Below are 18,241 nucleotides of genomic sequence, written 5' to 3'. Positions count from 1 at the left end.
GGGTTTCTCACCCCAGATCCATAGACTCATATCCTGCTCCAGGCCCCAAACTCCTATAGAGTTCGAGGAGGTTAAGGTCTCACACACAACCAACGGTGGGATTGGTCAAGTGTGCAAAGTCAAAGACAAACCAGGGGCAGAACCAAGTTATCAGTATCAGCTGAAAGCATGATTCAGTGACAGTATTAGATGATAACAATCCAGGTGACAGCAACAGAAATGATCCAATCTAGGCAAAGTAGGTTAAGGAGCTAGAGACTTGTGTTGTTCCAGCAACTAGCAAGCTCAATGTAAGGAATGATATAGGTCAGCCTCTTTGGCCACACCCAGCGGTTGGTACTTAAGGGTATTCTACAAGTCCCTCATCTTGAGGAGTACCTTTATTCATAAGTACTCATTTACTCCTGAGTTGCACAGCAAATTTGGAATCTTGTGGTTGGACTTGATCATGGGCCTACAGCCTGGGTAGTTGTACTCTTGAAAGCCTCTCCCTCAGACACCACTAGGCGCTTATTCATGGACATTCTGACTGGAACACACCATGAGGGCCCCTGAAGATGATCCCCAGAGGTAGGTCTCAGGAGGCTCTCCCTGGAATATGGATATCTTCAGGGACGGCAATGCAGGACTCTGCCTGCTCCCAGAAGTTTTGGACAACGGGAGGTCCAGTTCATCTTCTGAGGTCAGGGCCAGTCACAACAACCCATTTCAAAGAGTTGGTTTTGTGTGTGGCTTAGCCTTGATTAACTCAAAGAACACCTCCTCCTGTATGAATCCCCCAGCACTTGAGATCTTCTGATGAGATACTGAACCAAAATCCAGGCTAAATTAACTTCTGCACCTTTTCATTAGTAGCTTCAACACTATGGAACATTCTTCCTTGAGGGAGCTGGGCAGCCTCCATCTTGATTGCTTTTCATATACTCCATACATTCTTTTGGAAATTCTGAATGAAATCTACTTACTGACTACTGGTATCCCCCACTGTGCTGCTATCCATCCCATTTTGCTACTCTTTTATTGTTTAATTGTTGGTTTCAATTTGAATGGTTTATATTATCTTATTGATGATTTTTAAAATATGCTAACCACCATGGACTTCCTGGATGAATAGCAATATATAAATATTTTGAACACATGAACACTGAAGAGAGGTGTCTATAGAGCAAATAATAAATGAATCTCTGGGGGGAGGGGGAGGTTTTTTATAGTGTTTAATCTACTAGCTGACCTAGGTCATACTGTTTAAGTGCATGTTACAAAGTTCTCTCCCAATTTAAATGTTATTTTAAAATGTACAAAAATCTATTTATCACATTTACTTTAAATGGGAACATATAATCTTATGTTTTAATATTAAGTATATTTATCAGAACGGAAAGGATAATATTGACCTCTTTTATTAAGTCTACAATGTGCTTCTCTGCTGTTTGCTTAAAGGTATATGAATGGCTTCTGTACCTTGACAACATCCCACAGGTGGTCATGATTATGTTTAACAGGACAATGAACTCATTGAAAACTTTTTACAGACGCTTACCTAATGGGATGTCACATTAAATCTGATAAACTACAATAAAATAACTATATACCAATTAGGTCATAGTGAAGAAATCACTTTAACCTGACATTCCAGCATTCACAAATTCTTAAAACAAACTGGTGCACTTACATTGATGTACAACTGAGTTTCTAGAACAAGTGCCGATATTAAGCAACTTTCATGTATCAGAAGATGTCTGACTGTGTGTCGAATGAGAGAGCGAGAGAGAGAGAGAAAGCTGTCAACATCTTGGATATGGATAGCTCTAACTACAGAACTCTGGTAAATGTCAGAATTCGATTTGACTGCTTTTTGCTTCCACTCTTAATGCTTAATGACTAATTCCTTAGAGATATCATTGAAAGCCCTAAAATGTTGTCCTTGGGTAGAAACTTTCACTCAGCAATCAATTGGGAGCAAATTAGATGACTGTGTTGAAATGTACTGCACTGTTTAAGCTAACAAATGAATGAAGAATGGTAGGATATGGGAACATATGCCACCTCACTGAAGTTGTTAAAGGGTCTGTTGGAAGAATATTTGGTTTCCAGTGAAGCTAATATGGCATGAGAAGGGACAGTGATGAAAGAATACCAAGTCATATGGAAATCCAAATATAGTGACAGACACAATTATTTTACTAATTGCTAATGAATACAGTAAAGTGATTTCAAAAAGCAAAACTTTGCTTGGACTACTTCAGGTTTTGACCTCTGTATGAGCAAATGCATTTCAAACTGAAGCCCACCAAAATTGATTAACGGCGCCAGCCAAGGCCAGCATGTAGTTGAAGCTTTTTCCATCTATCACATGGCCCCAAGGATGGTTAAATGAACCTTAAAATGGCTACAAACAGCTCAATGACTACACAGAGTCCTGCCAATTAGAAATAATTAGGCAGTCATTTTGGTGGTAAGTCTTTTTAAGTGCATACATAATGATGCAATGATGCTTATTAGCGATCTCATATGAGCTATGCTCAAACAGCCTGAAATAATTATGCAACTATCACAAAGCCTTGCAAATCTCTGTACTTCACCTTAATGCATTTAAAAAACCACTTCATTACCTCCAGTAATTAATCCTCCATTAATTGCAGGAAAAGCCCAGTTTACCATGCTTCGTTTCTAATTATCTTATAAATAGTTATGGTTCTAATTAATGTGTTCATTAAGCTGAATATCTTTCTCAAAGCCATGCTCAGAGCAAAGGTTCCACTTTTGAGAGAAAAGGCCTAACTAGCCATAAGGTGAAGCTATTTTGGATGTATTTGCTTTTATTTTACTATATTCAACCTCCTAATTGGCATTTAAAATCTAATTTGGAAGAAATTCAAGAAGCCTATATAGAGAAAGACTTTTTTCATTCATCTGTAATCAAAAAGCTTAACAGTTTTAATAGACTAACTTTTAGCATACATTTGATATAGATAGGTAGCAGATTTTCAGTGTGAGTCACCAAGTGAAATGCCTATCTATATTCAAAAAGGGGAAAAATAACACTTAGTGTATAAAAATCAGGTATTTCTTACCATTAGGCACTTTTATACAATTAGGTAAAATTACTTTTATTATTTGTCTTATCCCTTTATAGTCTGAGACCAAAATAATTTTGAAATACACAAGCATATATAAATAGTGACTAATACCAGATATATAGGTACAATATAAAGGTACAATTAAAGGCTCGATTCAGATACAATGTCAAAATGTGATTTAAAAAGCTTAACCATGGTTTGACCTGACACCCAAATCAGTTGTGTAGCCAAGTTATTTTAGACCCTGGACTTTGAAGGTCTCATACCCACCACCCAGACACACTTTTAAGGTTGTGAAGTACAGTTACGAAGATTCAGTAATGAAGTACAGAATTAACATTTCTCTTCTCCCTTATTCCAGACATGGAATGTACAGGCAACCCAAGAGCAGCTCACAGTCATTTTGCTCCTCCCTCATGAGTCCTTTTTGCCCCCATGACGCACCAAGTCAGGATTTAGCTCAGAACAGAGTTAGGGAACCTTTGGCCCAACAGATATTGTTCTCCTATCTTTCCTGACCATTGGGCCATGCTGGCTGGGGCTGATGGGGGCTGAAATTCAACTACATATGCAGAGCTACAGGCTCACCACCCTTGATTCAGCATGTCATCCAAGCAATGGCTCATGGTTAAGCTCTCGCCTCACTAATCATGAGCTGTAGACAAAAAACAACCCTTGGATAAAGATCATGGTTTGCAATAAGAAAGCTTAATCATGAGACCTTAGCTTATCTCATCAGCAGTAAAAAGGATCAGGGAAAAACAAAGCAGCTGCAAGCTCTTTTCCAGGAGCCCACATGGTCTCAGTAAGCCACAATTTGGCTTACCATTTGATGCAAACCAAGCCACTGTTTCTGCTCACTGCCTGGGTCACTCACCAATCTCAACCTAACCTTGCTCACGAGGCTGCTGTGAGGATTTAAATAAATAAAAAAAAGCTAGGGGGAATCACACACAACACCTTGTGCTCCTGCGGTAAAGGCAGGATACAAATGTTAACACAGGAGACTCTACATTAGAGGGAAATTAGAAACACACACAAAGCAACAAAATTATGTGCCCACCTACTTCCACGCTTTGAGTGTTACATTCCACTCATTCCTAATATTTTACTGCAAAATAAATATTATTTTCTGATCCAGAGTTTGTACTTTGCTGTAACATGAAAATCCACAATAATTATCACAATTATAACACTGCAAGCTGTTCCTTAACTAGTATACAGGCACAACTGGCTCTAACAGGTGGTTCCTAAAATACCCACTTCACTCCATCTCAATTTTCATCTCAAGTATTCCAAGTGTTCAAGGGCAAGAAAGCCAAAAGACAGAAGCAGAGATCTTCATCAACCTATTAGCAAGCAAGTGTGCTTTGGAGGGACTGTAGTCACCATTCCAAAATTAGGGGGCAGAAAGAAAATTCATCTACTCTACTAAAAATTTTATAGAGTTGACCGTCTGCAAAGCTAGTCAGGTGTAGAAACTATGTCCTTCTATGGAAAGCTGTCCCTCTTCCTCTAGGACAGAGATGCCACTTCTAGGGCAGATGCCAGTGTGGTGTAGTGGTTAAGAGTGGTAGACTCGTAATCTGGGGAACCGGGTTCGCGTCTCCACTCCTCCACATGCAGCTGCTGGGGGACCTTGGGCCAGTCACACTTCTTTGAAGTCTCTCAGCCCCACTCACCTCACAGAGTGTTTGTTGTGGGGGAGGAAGGGAAAGGAGAATGTTAGCCGCTTTGGGACTCCTTCAGGTAGTGATAAAGCGGGATATCAAATCCAAACTACTACTACGACTACTACTTCTTCTTCTTCTTCTTCTTCTTCTATGTCATTAGTCAGCAAGAGGGTGTTAGTAACCAGTCATCTTTTGCAGCTGAGGCACAAGTAGAATTATAGCAGATTATGTAGGTCCTAGTATAGCAATAATAGAAACGCCACCAACAAAAAAATCCACCAATAGCTGCCCAAGTTGCAACAGTGAACCTTGGTAGCAGAACGGGGAGTTAGATTTGGAGCAGGGACCACTACAGTCATCTACACCTCTGTGAGGTGGCTCCATGGTACAGTTTCAAGGCTCTATAGGTTTCCCATTCAAATGCTGTTGGTAGAAGAGGCAGAAGCAGCTCTTTGTGAGACATAATAGTGGAACCGTCTACACATAACATGCCAAAACGTAACTTCAGCTACTCGAACCATAGAAAAAATAACCTTCCTGTTAACACACTGGGCACACCAGTAAAACATCAGCAATTATTCAGAGGCATGTTCACCACCAAACCAGAAGTCCCCAATCACCAACCACACCAGTTGCATATTTTGCCCTTCCAAGGCACTGATGGCAGTGTAAGGTAAAGATATAGGGACCCTTTGACCATTAGGTCCAGTCGTGGCCGACTCTGGGGTTGCGGCGCTCATCTCGCTTTATTGGCCGAGGGAGCTGGCCAGCATGACTAAGCCGCTTCTGGCGAACCAGAGCAGCACACGGAAACGCCGTTTACCTTTCCGCCGGAGTGGTACCTATTTATCTACTTGCACTTTGACGTGCTTCCGAACTGCTAGGTTGGCAGGAGCAGGGACTGAGAAACGGGAGCTCACCCTGTTGCGGGGATTCGAACCGCCAACCTTCTGATCGGCAAGTCCTAGGCTCTGTGGTTTAACCCACAGCGCCACCTGCGTCCCGATGGCAGTGTAGAACATCCTAATACAGCCATGAATACTAATATGTTTTCTGCTACAGTACACCAAGAGAAAAATGCCATGTATATAATTGTAGCATTTTTCATCGCTTCTTATACTTTTGTACAGTGGTACCTCAGGTTACATACGCTTCAGGTTACATATGCTTCAGGTTACAGACTCCGCTAACCCAGAAATAGTGCTTCAGGTTAAGAACTTTGCTTCAGAATGAGAACAGAAATCGTCCTCTGGCAGTGCGGCAGCAGCAGGAGGCCCCATTAGCTAAAGTGGTGCTTCAGGTTAAGAACAGTTTCAGGTTAAGAATGGACCTCCGGAACGAATTAAGTACTTAACCTGAGATACCACCATATAATAATTTGTATTTGTAGCAAATATATACAATTCTAGTATTATAAAGCAAGCTATCTTTATCGAACAAGCTACTTATAGTTTTCAAACATTAAAAATAATTTTGAATTAAAAACATTATTTAAAGCTTATAAAATACAACTTTGGAAATATAACTTTGAATTGCAATTAATATTGCCAAAGAAACTTCATACAGATCAAAAGGCACAACCTCGTCCCTTTTTTCTAAAATATGGTTTTGCTGAGTTTGTGGGTCCTGACAACACTGCATCTGAACACAATATAATTCTGCTTCAAGTATTCCATTAACAACTACAGGCCTATAACATGGGTGTCTGTCTGAATCAACTCCTGTGCCATTTTATAGTCTGTCATTTGGCTTTTGAGAGCTCTCAAGAGACAGTTAAAAGCACCATTAAGTGACAATATTATGTTGCAGTACAAAATTTTGCCATATTGCCTACTCTTTAGTTACACAAATAAATCATTGAAAATAATTTGTCTACCTTTGTCTCAATATGCACAAACTGAAATATTTAAAACTTTTTTTAAAAAAAGATATAGATTATTTCTTTTTGTATATACCCTAAATCCTTAAAGCATCAATAAAAGAAGTACATAAAACATTATTAATGGGATATATATATAAAGCTATAGTTTAAAGTTTTTAATAAGTAATAGCCATTTCTACCACTAACCCTTGTTGGAATAAAGTGAATCATGCTCTGTATTACGATAAAAATCTATATTTGTTTTGGAAGTCAGCAGGATAGAGTGATTAAACCATTCTTCCTCAACCTCGTGTCCTCCAGATGTTTAGGACTACAGCTGCCATCAGCTCCAGCAAGTATGGCTAATGGTCAAGGGTGAAAGCAGTTGCAGTGTATATCAAGTCTGTAACTTAAACCGGGGCAGAAAACTGGCAGCACAGGACAGATTCAGTGTGTGTAAAACCTTCCCGACTGGCCTGCCAGTCTCCTTGTCGGATTGCTTGCTTTCTGTGCTGCACTGAGAAAAAGAGACGGTCCTCTTTCTTACCACACAGCACTCTCTCCCTTCCTCTACCTCTTAATAAGTGGGGATGGCACTGAGTCCATATATTTTGTCACAGAATCACAGAATTGTAGAGCTGGAAGGACCACAAGGATCATTTAGTCAACTCCCTTGCAATGCTGGAATCTTTTTGCCCAACGTGACACTCGAACCTGTGACCCTACATGGGTAGTATTCAACTAAGTTTTACTTACAGTGGTAAAGTAAACCCACAGAAATCAATGAACATGACTGGGTCCATTAATTTCAATGGGTCTACTCTAAGTAAACCTTAGCTGAATACTACCCATTGTATTTAGTACATTATGATACATTTGATTATAGAAACCAGCAATTATAATATAGTATGACAATATGGTATGAAGAATAAAAATGATGTTCCTTTTAAAACTCAAGTTTTGTTTTCTAGAACCACCAAGATCATAAGCTTTGGCATACCATTCTAGTGTGGAGTTTGTCATACAAGCCAAACTAAATTGAAGGAGAATAGGGCCAAATGAAACCAGAGACTGTTAGTACAGATACTGCAGGATCTTAGATTTTATAAGTTTTGTTCTATATTCAGAAAGAAAGCAATCTAAATGTTTCTCTGCTGTTCTTCATAATCCTTCTATTTTAAAAAACATACACCCTAAAACAGCTTGTATCCTTATTACTTAAATAGTGCACCTGGGGTACCTATCTCTATATATCTATCTATCTATCTGTCTATTTGTCTATCTACACACACGAAAAAAAATATGATGTTTCTCAGCCATATTTAACACCAAATTAACAGTACTTATGCCACATCATTTTTAGCTTTTTCATGCCAATGAAAGGCATCAAAGCAGCTGTCACCAGCAGCTTCTGTCCTTATTGCTAACTTAAGAGTCCTTGGCTGTGCCTTATGAAGTTTAATTTCCCTAAGCGGTCAATTAGATCTTACTAATATCCTCATTGATGGTTTGATGCTCAAGGATAGCATGTAAACTTTTACTTCAGCCCTTTATTATTTTATTACATTCAAGATGACAAACTTTCTCTTACTTGCTTTGAGTCTTCCGAACTACAGCCAATTGTTCTTAAAAGAAATCCATGTGCTATAACCTTCCATACAATTACCAACTCTAAAACAAATCTTTTCAATAAAACACTGACAATTAATACATCTAGCAATATGGATTCTGCTAGGTCCTAATTATTTGTTTTAAATAAAACAAAAAGTACAGCAGAATATTTCAAATGCATATGCAAGTCCCTATGGCAAAAATTAATGAGAAACATTTGCCTCTCCAAAGCAGAGAAGTTGCAGGTCCCTCTTGAAAAGTGTGTTTGTTTGTTAAATTTATACACAGTACCACCCTTCATCCGAGGATCACAGGGTGGTTTACAAGTATAAAAACACAAAAATGGTTAACCTAATAACAAACAAAACAATAATCCACCCCAATAACACATGTATATATAACTCTTCAAGAAAGGTATGTATTGTGAGAACAAGATGCTAGACAAGACAGGCAATTGGCCTGATCCAGTCTGTGGGTTTGAATAGACTATGTTAAGGGGGCCGAGGCACTGCTGAATCTCCCTTTCTGACATCACTGTGGAATGATGCTCTAGATCAGTGGTTCAATATGGAAAAGGTTTGGGAACCACTGCTCTAGAAGGGCCTCCAGCCACCATGTCACATGTACACAGTAGACCATGTACAATCTTTGGGTTTCAGATGTGTTGAAACTTTGCAATTTCTCATTTGGTTACTACCACATCCCAAAGTGTGCCCAAATCCATTTAATACAGAACTGTATCAAACATTTCCTTTAGGTAATGAAACCTCTTACAGCATAAATTGTTTTTACCTGAACACTGATTTTTTTAAAAATAAAAAGAAGCTATGTAGATACGTAAATTGTATTAAAAGATGCTAGCGCAAGTACTGAATTTAAATATCAACCATATAGCAGGTTTAAGAAATCCTGGTAGCATATCATGGGGAAATTATTGCACCTTGCAGCTGTGATCTCAGGTGTAAGAAGGTCATTTTGATTTTCTTCCAATCAGTTAAAAAATAATTTGAAATTTAGATGTGCATTTTAAAATAACCCATTTGGCTTTTTAGGTCATGTCAGAAAGAAAGAGCTGGAAGCTTCATCCCATGTATTTTAGTTTTAACAGCTATAGTTCAAGCTTAAATAATACTTGTCTATATGCCTTCAAAAGGCATGAATGATTTTTTTAAAGTAGTGACATCCTACATCCTATTTTTTCAGTAGAATAAAATTTATGAGCTTTAAAAGGCTTTGTGGTTTTTAAAATATGAAATAAAAAGTTGGAATAATTTGGCATTTATTCTAGGTTTCCACTGATTTCAGAGAATATTTGTTAATCCAAAGCAACTAAAATGTGTAGTCTTTGAAAGACTGTATATTCACCATCATTAACTTGGTGCATGCTGTTTTCCATGTACCATGGCTATTGTTTCTATGGTGGTGCTCTTTCTAAAAGCAGGGTCGCTGCAGATGTGGCTTTCTTAAAAAGGGACCATGCCTACTGGAAACATTTGCTACTATAGCGGCATCTGGTCTGTAAGCTACTTCAAGCATATATGGAGAGGGAATAAGGGATAAAATGAGTAGGATCATTACAGCGAAAACTACTACTGCTTTATGGAAAAGACATAACCTTTCTTAATTCAATGTGCACGGTTTTGGATGTCTCCACCATCAGTCGTCCAATTCATACAATCACCAAAACCAGCCTTTACACAGACAACAATTATAAAATTATCAGCAACTACAACCTGCTAAGATTTTTGGGTGATAGGGAACATTCTAAGATTTGGGTTTTCTACTCCATAATTCCCACCTATAGCCTGGTTCAGACACATACAATGGGGCAGTTCAGACATAATGTCAACACATGATTTGGCATTACATAAGTCTTGAGCTCATTCACTTCCTCCTCCTCTCACATGATCCTGTTATCTCCCTGACTTCCATTACATCCAACCTGAGCAAACTATGGTTTGCCCAAACCATAAACTTGTCAGAATTGCACTCAAACTGACCAAAAATATTCCATGCCTCAACTGTATGTGCATAGCTTTTCCCCCTCAACAAAAGTAACATAAGTAGTCTCTATATGGCTGTGTCATGTGTTACATTGTGATGTGCATACATTTCCATCTGTGTCCATACTTTCTCACCATACCTCAAGAAAGAGCTATTCAGAAAAACACCGACATTTTTATTGAGTCTTCTCAAGCTAAAGTCTTGACAACTTGTGGGTGGTAATAAATTTGTTTCTCTGTTTAGGTGATAAAGAAACTAACAACATCAAAGAACACAATTGGCAACACTCTTCATCCACAGACTACTTTAAAAAGATGTAGGTCAATATACCATAATGGATTCTCCTGATAAAAGTTGCAAATTATATGCTCCAATGTAAAAAGGATAATGTAAAAGGATAATGAAGTGTTTGTTTGTTTGTTTGTTTGTTTGTTTGTTTGTTTCTCTCTCTCTCTTTGCAAAGTAGTACAATAATCAAAACAACCAGTATTACATATGTAGGGTTGTTATGAGTAGGTTCCTTGCTTAAACTGTTTATACACATTTCTATGTAAGATGTAGGAAATTAGTAGAAATTGGCAACTGCCAAATAACAGCTTCTTGCAATGATCAGGACAATTGGTACATGAGAACTGTATTCTCAAACGACATAGAAAAAGACTGGGTAGCTAATAAGACTACACTTTGGAATTGTATTAAAGTAGTTCTTCACCACATGAAAGTGGGTTTCAGAAATAACTACATACCATTAAGAAGCAAGGGTCACATTATATCAAAAGCAAGAATTCCTTCCCTATTTGTGGGACAGAAGATTTCTTTTCAACACCTCTGGGCAATTAGCTAGCCACCGCAAACCAAATGCAATCACACAACGAATACTTCTAACTGGTAGTGCTACCAAAGCTATCAATTATGTCACTGCAGAGCTCATCAATGAAGAAAGTTTTAAACCTAAGGATTTTGACCATCTAAGCTCCAAATCAGTCTACATATGATTCGACTTCTTAATCTTTCAAAAGAGAACTCTCTTTTGAATTCTTTCCAATATGTCAACATCATTCTTGAACTGTGGTGCCATAGAACGGAAACCCAAGCGCAACTAAAGTCTCTCTGATCTAAATGGCAGCAAACAGCTGGGAGAAGCTAGCCAGGGGGCACCTGCTCAACAAGCTAGAGGGGAGCCCCAGCTGACTAAGCATCTCAGCCCCAGTGACAAACAAGGTAACAAACAAATAAAAGCAGCCAAGCAAGAGGCTGAAGATGTCAACCCAATTTACTGTGAAAAAGGCAGTAAAGTCATTAGGAAAGGGGCCAATGTCCTAAGTGTGGTATCTCCTTAGCCCATATGTGCCCATTCAACCGCTTCAATGTGTAGAACAGGTACTGTTTGTTACAGGTGCCATATAATACTCATTCCAATCCACAGTTGCAAGAAATCGATCTTTTAGTGTGGTGGCACTCACACTTGGGAGCTCCCTGTTTACTGACATCAGGGAGGCACCTTCACTGCACTCTTTGATGCACCTGCTTCAAACATATTTGTATAGGCAAGCCTATCCAGACATATAGAAGTTGACAAATTTTAATCACTTTTGCTGTTAGTTAGTTATTTACACACACACACACACACACACACACAGAGAGAGAGAGAGAGAGAGAGAGAGAGAGAGAGAGAGAGAGTGTTTTATTGATAATGTCATATTTCTTGTAAACTGGTTAAGAAGTTTTATTACAATCAAGTTGTATATCAATTTTATTAAATAAAAGAAAGTAATAATCCACAGCGAAGCCATACTTGGAATACAGTTGCCTTAGCTCACGAAGGATACTGTAGACCTGGAAAAGGTTTCGGAAAGGGCAACCAAAATGATGAAAGAGTTGGAGTAACTATGGTGAAAAGTTACAACATTTGGAGTTTTTAGTTTAGAAAAACAGCAAGTAACTGGGGGTGGGAGAGCGGTAGAAGTGTAGATTATACATGTTACAGAAAAAGTGTATAGGAAGAAGTATTTCTCTCTCTCTCGCTCTCTCATGATAGTAGAAGACAGGAACAGAGCAGAATGCTGGAAAGTTTGGGAAAGATAAAAGTACGTACTTCTTCACACTTCTAGCCATAACGGCTATGTCTACCTCCACTATTGGAGGCAGTTTGCCTTTTTAGGAATCACAAGAGGGGAGAATACTGTTGCTCCCCATGAACATTTGGTTAGCCATCTTGAGAACAGGGTGCCGGATTAGACAGGCCTTTGACCTGATCCAGAAGGCTCTTCCTATGTTCTTATCTGATGCTTATAGTGATACTTATTTACCTACATACACTAGTACTGAATGTTACATCTGATGTTCATATCTGGAAAACTGTTAAATGTAAGCTCTAATTCCATAGGAGAACACATTAATCCAAGTAGTATGAGGAAACATGAAAGATTTATAACACATATATATTGTTGGCAATAATGACTTTGCATCCAGAAACATAATTACCTTCAAATTTCAGCAGTTGGTGGAAATTGCTGTATTTTATTGCATACATTACAAATTTCATCCATGTTTACCCTGAGTTTTAAACTTAAGTTTATTATAAGACATACAATTAAAAAATAGTGTATTATACCATAATTAGAGCACAAAACTGCTGAAAATACAGAATATGACTGCACTCTTTGTTTTACTCTAATGAATGCCTTGAGAATTCAAGAATTAAATTATGCAACACATATGCATGACATATGAAACAAATTCTACAATTAATAGAAATAAATAACACCACCAGGAATACCTTGATTCTGTATGCATGTGCAAACTGTATAGAATTCTAATGCTACCATCCAGAACACATAATAGCCTAATAAGAACTGCCGTATCCTAATCTTCACACGGCAATAATTTCAAACTGATATTATTATTCTCATTTCCTTGAATAATATCCATACTCCAGGGTCATTTTCCTTCTCATATTCAATATTGTGCATGCTTGTATCAAGATTCCTTTCTTCATATCCTGTCACAGTATCAATCACTGCCTCCTGTCCACTCAATCCACTTTTGATTTATCAGCCGCCGTCTTTCTGGACTCCATAACTCGACCCAAACCATTTTAACAAGACATTGACAAATAGCACTCAGTATCGCATCAACCTGTTCCACTTAGTAAACTAAGAAACACTAACTGTGACATCTCTGCATAAGTATTCTATTCTATTCCCCAGACTGATGTATATTAATGAGGAGATGGTATTTGAAATGCTTCTTCCACATCAGCATCTAATATGATCAAATTAGGAAATGGGATGATTTATTAAATTTTGTAGAGCTGAAATATTTCTTTATATCACTATATCTGTGGTTTCAGAAAGTGAGCTGTTGCTTTCAATTTTTCTGCTGAGGATGTGCCCGCATTTCACAGAGGAATTATTGTCTTCAAAAAGATTGCAAGAAGACGAAATGTTATTAAGCAAATGCTCAGTAAAACAAACTAAATCAGTTTTAAAATTCCTAATTTAATGTAAATCTTGGTTGTTTTGCTGAAATTCAGTTTGTGATCTTATTAAGTCTTATTTGCATTGTACTGTTTTGCTGTAGGACAATTTTGAATCTATAGCATAACTAGGGAGCCTCAATTCTTGACCTGAGGTACAACTAAAATAAAATAAATAAATGTAATATGAACACATCTGTCTTTTGGGTGAAGAAAATCTATGTTACTTGATATGTAAGGTGTGGGTTTTTTTTAACAAATGAGGTTTTTTTTATTAATTAAGAATTTGCATTTCAGACTGATTCAAGTGTCCAACACTTTGCACAGTTAAGTCTTTAATCATTTAAGGCTCTAATTTCTATTAGAAAAATACTAAAACCTGGAAGCAGCACTCAATACAAATATATTATATTGCAAGTATCATGATTTTTATGCTAGGCTCAAAATTCTCACTTCAAAATATCTGACTATGTGTTATATAAAGCCTTGATATTCTTCTGTTTTCAGTAGTTCTGAGACTCCCTTTTCTCACAGACCCACCAAAGCCCAAACTTGAGTCACTTTCAGAAGAACACTTTCAGAAGAAAATAAAACTTTCAGTTTTATTTTAAATGTCTTTCAGTGATCTGGGTTAAACTTTAAACTAAGACTGAGTTTTAGAGGATACTCTTTAGATATTTAAAAATAAAATAGACAAACCTTATTAATGGAACATACTATATATAAAATATTTTGTATCTCCCCTCAGAGAAGATTTCTTAATGAACTCCAAAAGTGCTTTCTATCTATGGACTGACACTCTGAAAACTTATGTAGTGTAGAGCTCAATGTACATTTACTTAAAGGGGCAACACATAAAACTAGCTAAGCTGTACTGTTTATCAATGGAACTAACTAGCCACACATATAGCCAGAATATAAGAATGGGAAGACAATTTACCAGTTACCTATGTAATAAGGGCACAAAGTAATAAACATAGCAAGAAATGATCTGTCATTAGTATTCTCAACACAGTGAAGATATTTTAAGTCCACTTCCCAGTCTGCAATCTGGTCACAGAAGACCAGTACAGATCCTCAACTACAGATAGGGTTCTGTTCCACATCAACCCAAAAATTGCAGAAATTCATCACTTAACAACATTCATTTTGAAATGCTCTCATTTATTTACTGACTTATTCACCCAATTTATATCCCGCTTTTCAATCAGAACAGACATCTGGAATGCTTTGTGATTCAAACCATTTACAGATCATCACAAATCCACTTATAACCTCATGTGCAGAATTATTGCTTTCCAGTAGAAGAAATCGAGGAGTCATCAAAATCCAGTCACATATTTCAAAGATTAGCTTACAATGGTTTCCCAAGTCTTGCCCTTTTTGCTCGCATATGTGGAAGTTGCTTCCCTATGATAGCAGCAGCTGTGCTGCATGTGTCTGTATTGCAACTACATGGGTATGGCCAATTATGTGGCTCTTTCTTAGCCAATCTGCCCCACATACATACCACTGTCATGGTAGATAACACTAGGGAAAAAAGTTGTGTGTATGAGTGAAAAAGTCTCCAGTTGCAACCTTGCTCACAGGTTGTTTTATTCATTCTCAGTCCATTGCCCCACAAGAGCATAAATCTCCAGTCTTCAAGACTGTATGTACTCTTCCTTGATTTTCCATTTCCTTCAGAAAATAAATGTGCTATTTTACTGCCAACAAGGAAATATTTTAAAATATTAGGCTGACAAAAATTAGTCTCAGTGTGCTGAGCATGCTGACAGTCAGTGGCTCTTTCCATCAGAGATAACACATTTGCATCCATCAACTTTCTTGGGCTAAAACAAAATAAACTATTTTCTTCATGTGAAATATAGCTCTAACCTTCTAGTATAATCACCAAAATAAAATGTTTTAAAATGTTTGTTTGTTTTTTTAATTAGGGTATTTATGTAACACCTAATGAAACTACCAAAGTTTCTAAGCAGTTATTTACAAACGCTTGTATATACATTTAGTCACACATATTTCTCATGCTTCTTACTTAAAATACTAAACCATCAGCAGCCATAATAGCTATAGGAAGAAGCTATGATTTCTGCAGAACGGCTGGATTTTTTTGTGATTCCGTTTATAGATCCATTAACAGATAACGTTTCAAATGCTGATTCTGATTTCCTACATTCCAGTCCACATACAGAGGACTTATTGTCGGTAACACCTTGTGTGGGTCACCTCCTTCATGCTGAAAGCACAACTGCAGCTCCATACAGTTCTGTCTGACACACACTCACAAATTCAAATATCTGTATTTAAATTGAGAACTACAAAGTACTACTAAGCAGTTGATTTAGCACATCTGCTAGTAACATTAGCGTGACTACCCTGCCAAACAAGTATTTCTTATTGTGTTGGCTACTATGGCAGTGTATATACCACACACCCTATTAGCCACTTGTAATACTGAACTGCTTTTAGTTTAAACTCCAGGATAGGAAGGTCAAGCTAATTCAACCTTTTGCATTGACGCTACATAACTCTCTAAAGTTAATATAACTATCACTGTAGACAACAAGGCAAGAGAATACAGAGAAAAGTATACATTATCTGGTCAATCTTATTCTCCGAGGGCAAAATGGTCATACCTTCTTGTTCTGCTCTTTGATCTTGATCTCTGAGACCGATATAATTTTCCTCGGTCTCTTGAACGGCTCCGGCTCCGTTTTCTCTTGGATCCATATGAAGAGCTGCTGCTAGATCGATGCCTGTGCCTAAAACAGTAACAGATATTGCCAGAAAGTCCATCAGTGGAGCATAATAAAGTTCACTTGCACTGCCACTGATCTAGCCTTTCTGCATATATACAGTGAAAACAAAAACTAAAAAGAAATATACATATACATGGATAGAAACCTGCTCAGTCTTTAAGATCATCTTCCTAAGCCCTTCTCCAGATGCCCCCAGCTTCAAAGGCAATATGGCTGTCAACTGAGAATAAGGCCTTCTCAGTGGCACCATACCGGATACGGAACTTTCACCCCGGATATGTTTGTTTGGTGCCTATTTTGTTAAGTTTTAGGCACTGGCTGAAAATAGTTTTCTTTGCCTGTGCTTTAATAGACTACAATGGGCTCTCACTGTCGTATAGAATTTTAATACTCTTCATTTATTGCTTAATTCAATTCAATTTGGGATATATATCCTCCTATAAATTAAAGAAAATAAATCATAAATAAATATTCATAAGATTTTACTCCAACGCAAGTCTAGGAAATAGTTCTATATATAGCAAAGAGGGGTGCAATTACACAGTTCCTGGTATAAAAGTAGGAAATAAAGATGCACTATAAAGGTTTCTGAATACAATTTCAATCTATGTAATATTAAAACATATTTAGTACTTTTCCTATTTTTGTACATAATAACTTACTAAGTAAGAAATGTTACTGCAGTGCTTATGTTTTGTTATGTCATTGGCACTGTGATGCTACAAATGCCCATGATTTTCAGATTCCATATCCATTTTTGCAGAAAATGTCCTAAACACAGCAAGTTGAAGATCATCACAGCTTTTGGCAAAACAAAAAGTGAAGACTAGACAATAAGGCTGGTTCGCAACAGTGAAAAGTAAACATGTCCTCTTGTAAATCCTCCCAACTCAAAATTTTAGATCATCCCATGTATATTTATTGAGATTATACAGCATTACACCAGCTTCAGTTGATTTCACAAAGTATTTTCCCCACTAGTACCTATACTACTTAGAGAGGTACTTCCTTTGGGAAATAGGAAGTAAATTTAAGTTATCATCAGTTCATAGCATGCATCTCTGTCCTCCCAGGAGATTTATCCTATATAAAGAGGTGCTTCCCACTGAAGGACGATCCCCCTATTTAAAGGTACCCCTATTTAAAGGTACCCTTCTGGCACTCTAACCAAATACTTTTGAATGCATGTCCCCCGCATAAAAAAGGCATAAAAGCACACCTGAGGTTACAGCAAAGGTTAGCCTGTTTAAATCGCTCCACAAACCCTCTCCTTCCCTATTCTGCTGAGAAAGTTGGAAATGGCTACAATGACCAGCACTTCTTCCAATCAGGCCAAGTAAATTAGGTTGAGTCCAGACAAGCCAAAGCAGAGCAGAGCAATAGGCAGCTCTCAGTGGACTCTTCTGGGTAAAATATCAAGGACCAGGGTCCCCTGAAGTCTTAAGGTAGCTGGCAAAGCATTTCGTTCCAGTGGTTCTGGTCCCGTGGGAGAGCTATACAGTCATACCTCGGGTTAAAGTAGCTTCGGGACAAGTATTTTCGGGTTGTGCGCTGCAGCGATGGTCAAAATGATGCCATGCGCATGCGTGGAAGCGGCGAGTCACGACCCGCGCAGACGCAGGTTGCATTTGCTTCAGGATGCGAACGGGGCTCCTGAACAGACCCGTTCGCATCCAGAGGTATCACTGTATGTTGGGCGGGTCTGTTGCCCCGAGCTTTCCAAACTGTGTGTTGCGGCACGCTGGTGTGTTGGCTGCAGTATGCAGATGTGT

The 18,241-nt window shown here is 37.9% G+C and overlaps 1 protein-coding gene across 3 annotated transcripts in view; it reads right to left on the bottom strand.

Moving 5' to 3' along the window:
- The window catches only part of RSRC1 (arginine and serine rich coiled-coil 1), a 161,742-nt gene that overhangs the window by 133,072 nt on the left and 10,429 nt on the right, over positions 1–18,241 (bottom strand). For all 3 annotated transcript variants that reach the window (XM_081862751.1, XM_081862749.1, XM_081862750.1), the window contains exon 3: positions 16,347–16,472. In XM_081862751.1, coding sequence (XP_081718877.1) covers positions 16,347–16,472 — 126 coding nt within the window. The remainder of the gene's footprint in view (positions 1–16,346; positions 16,473–18,241) is intronic.

The sequence above is a fragment of the Podarcis erhardii genome (assembly GCF_964252035.2).
Source record: "Podarcis erhardii genome assembly, chromosome: 5".
Classification (NCBI taxonomy): domain Eukaryota; kingdom Metazoa; phylum Chordata; class Lepidosauria; order Squamata; family Lacertidae; genus Podarcis; species Podarcis erhardii.
The sequence above is the reverse complement of the archived record's forward strand: the minus strand, read 5'-3'. Positions and strand labels throughout refer to the sequence as shown.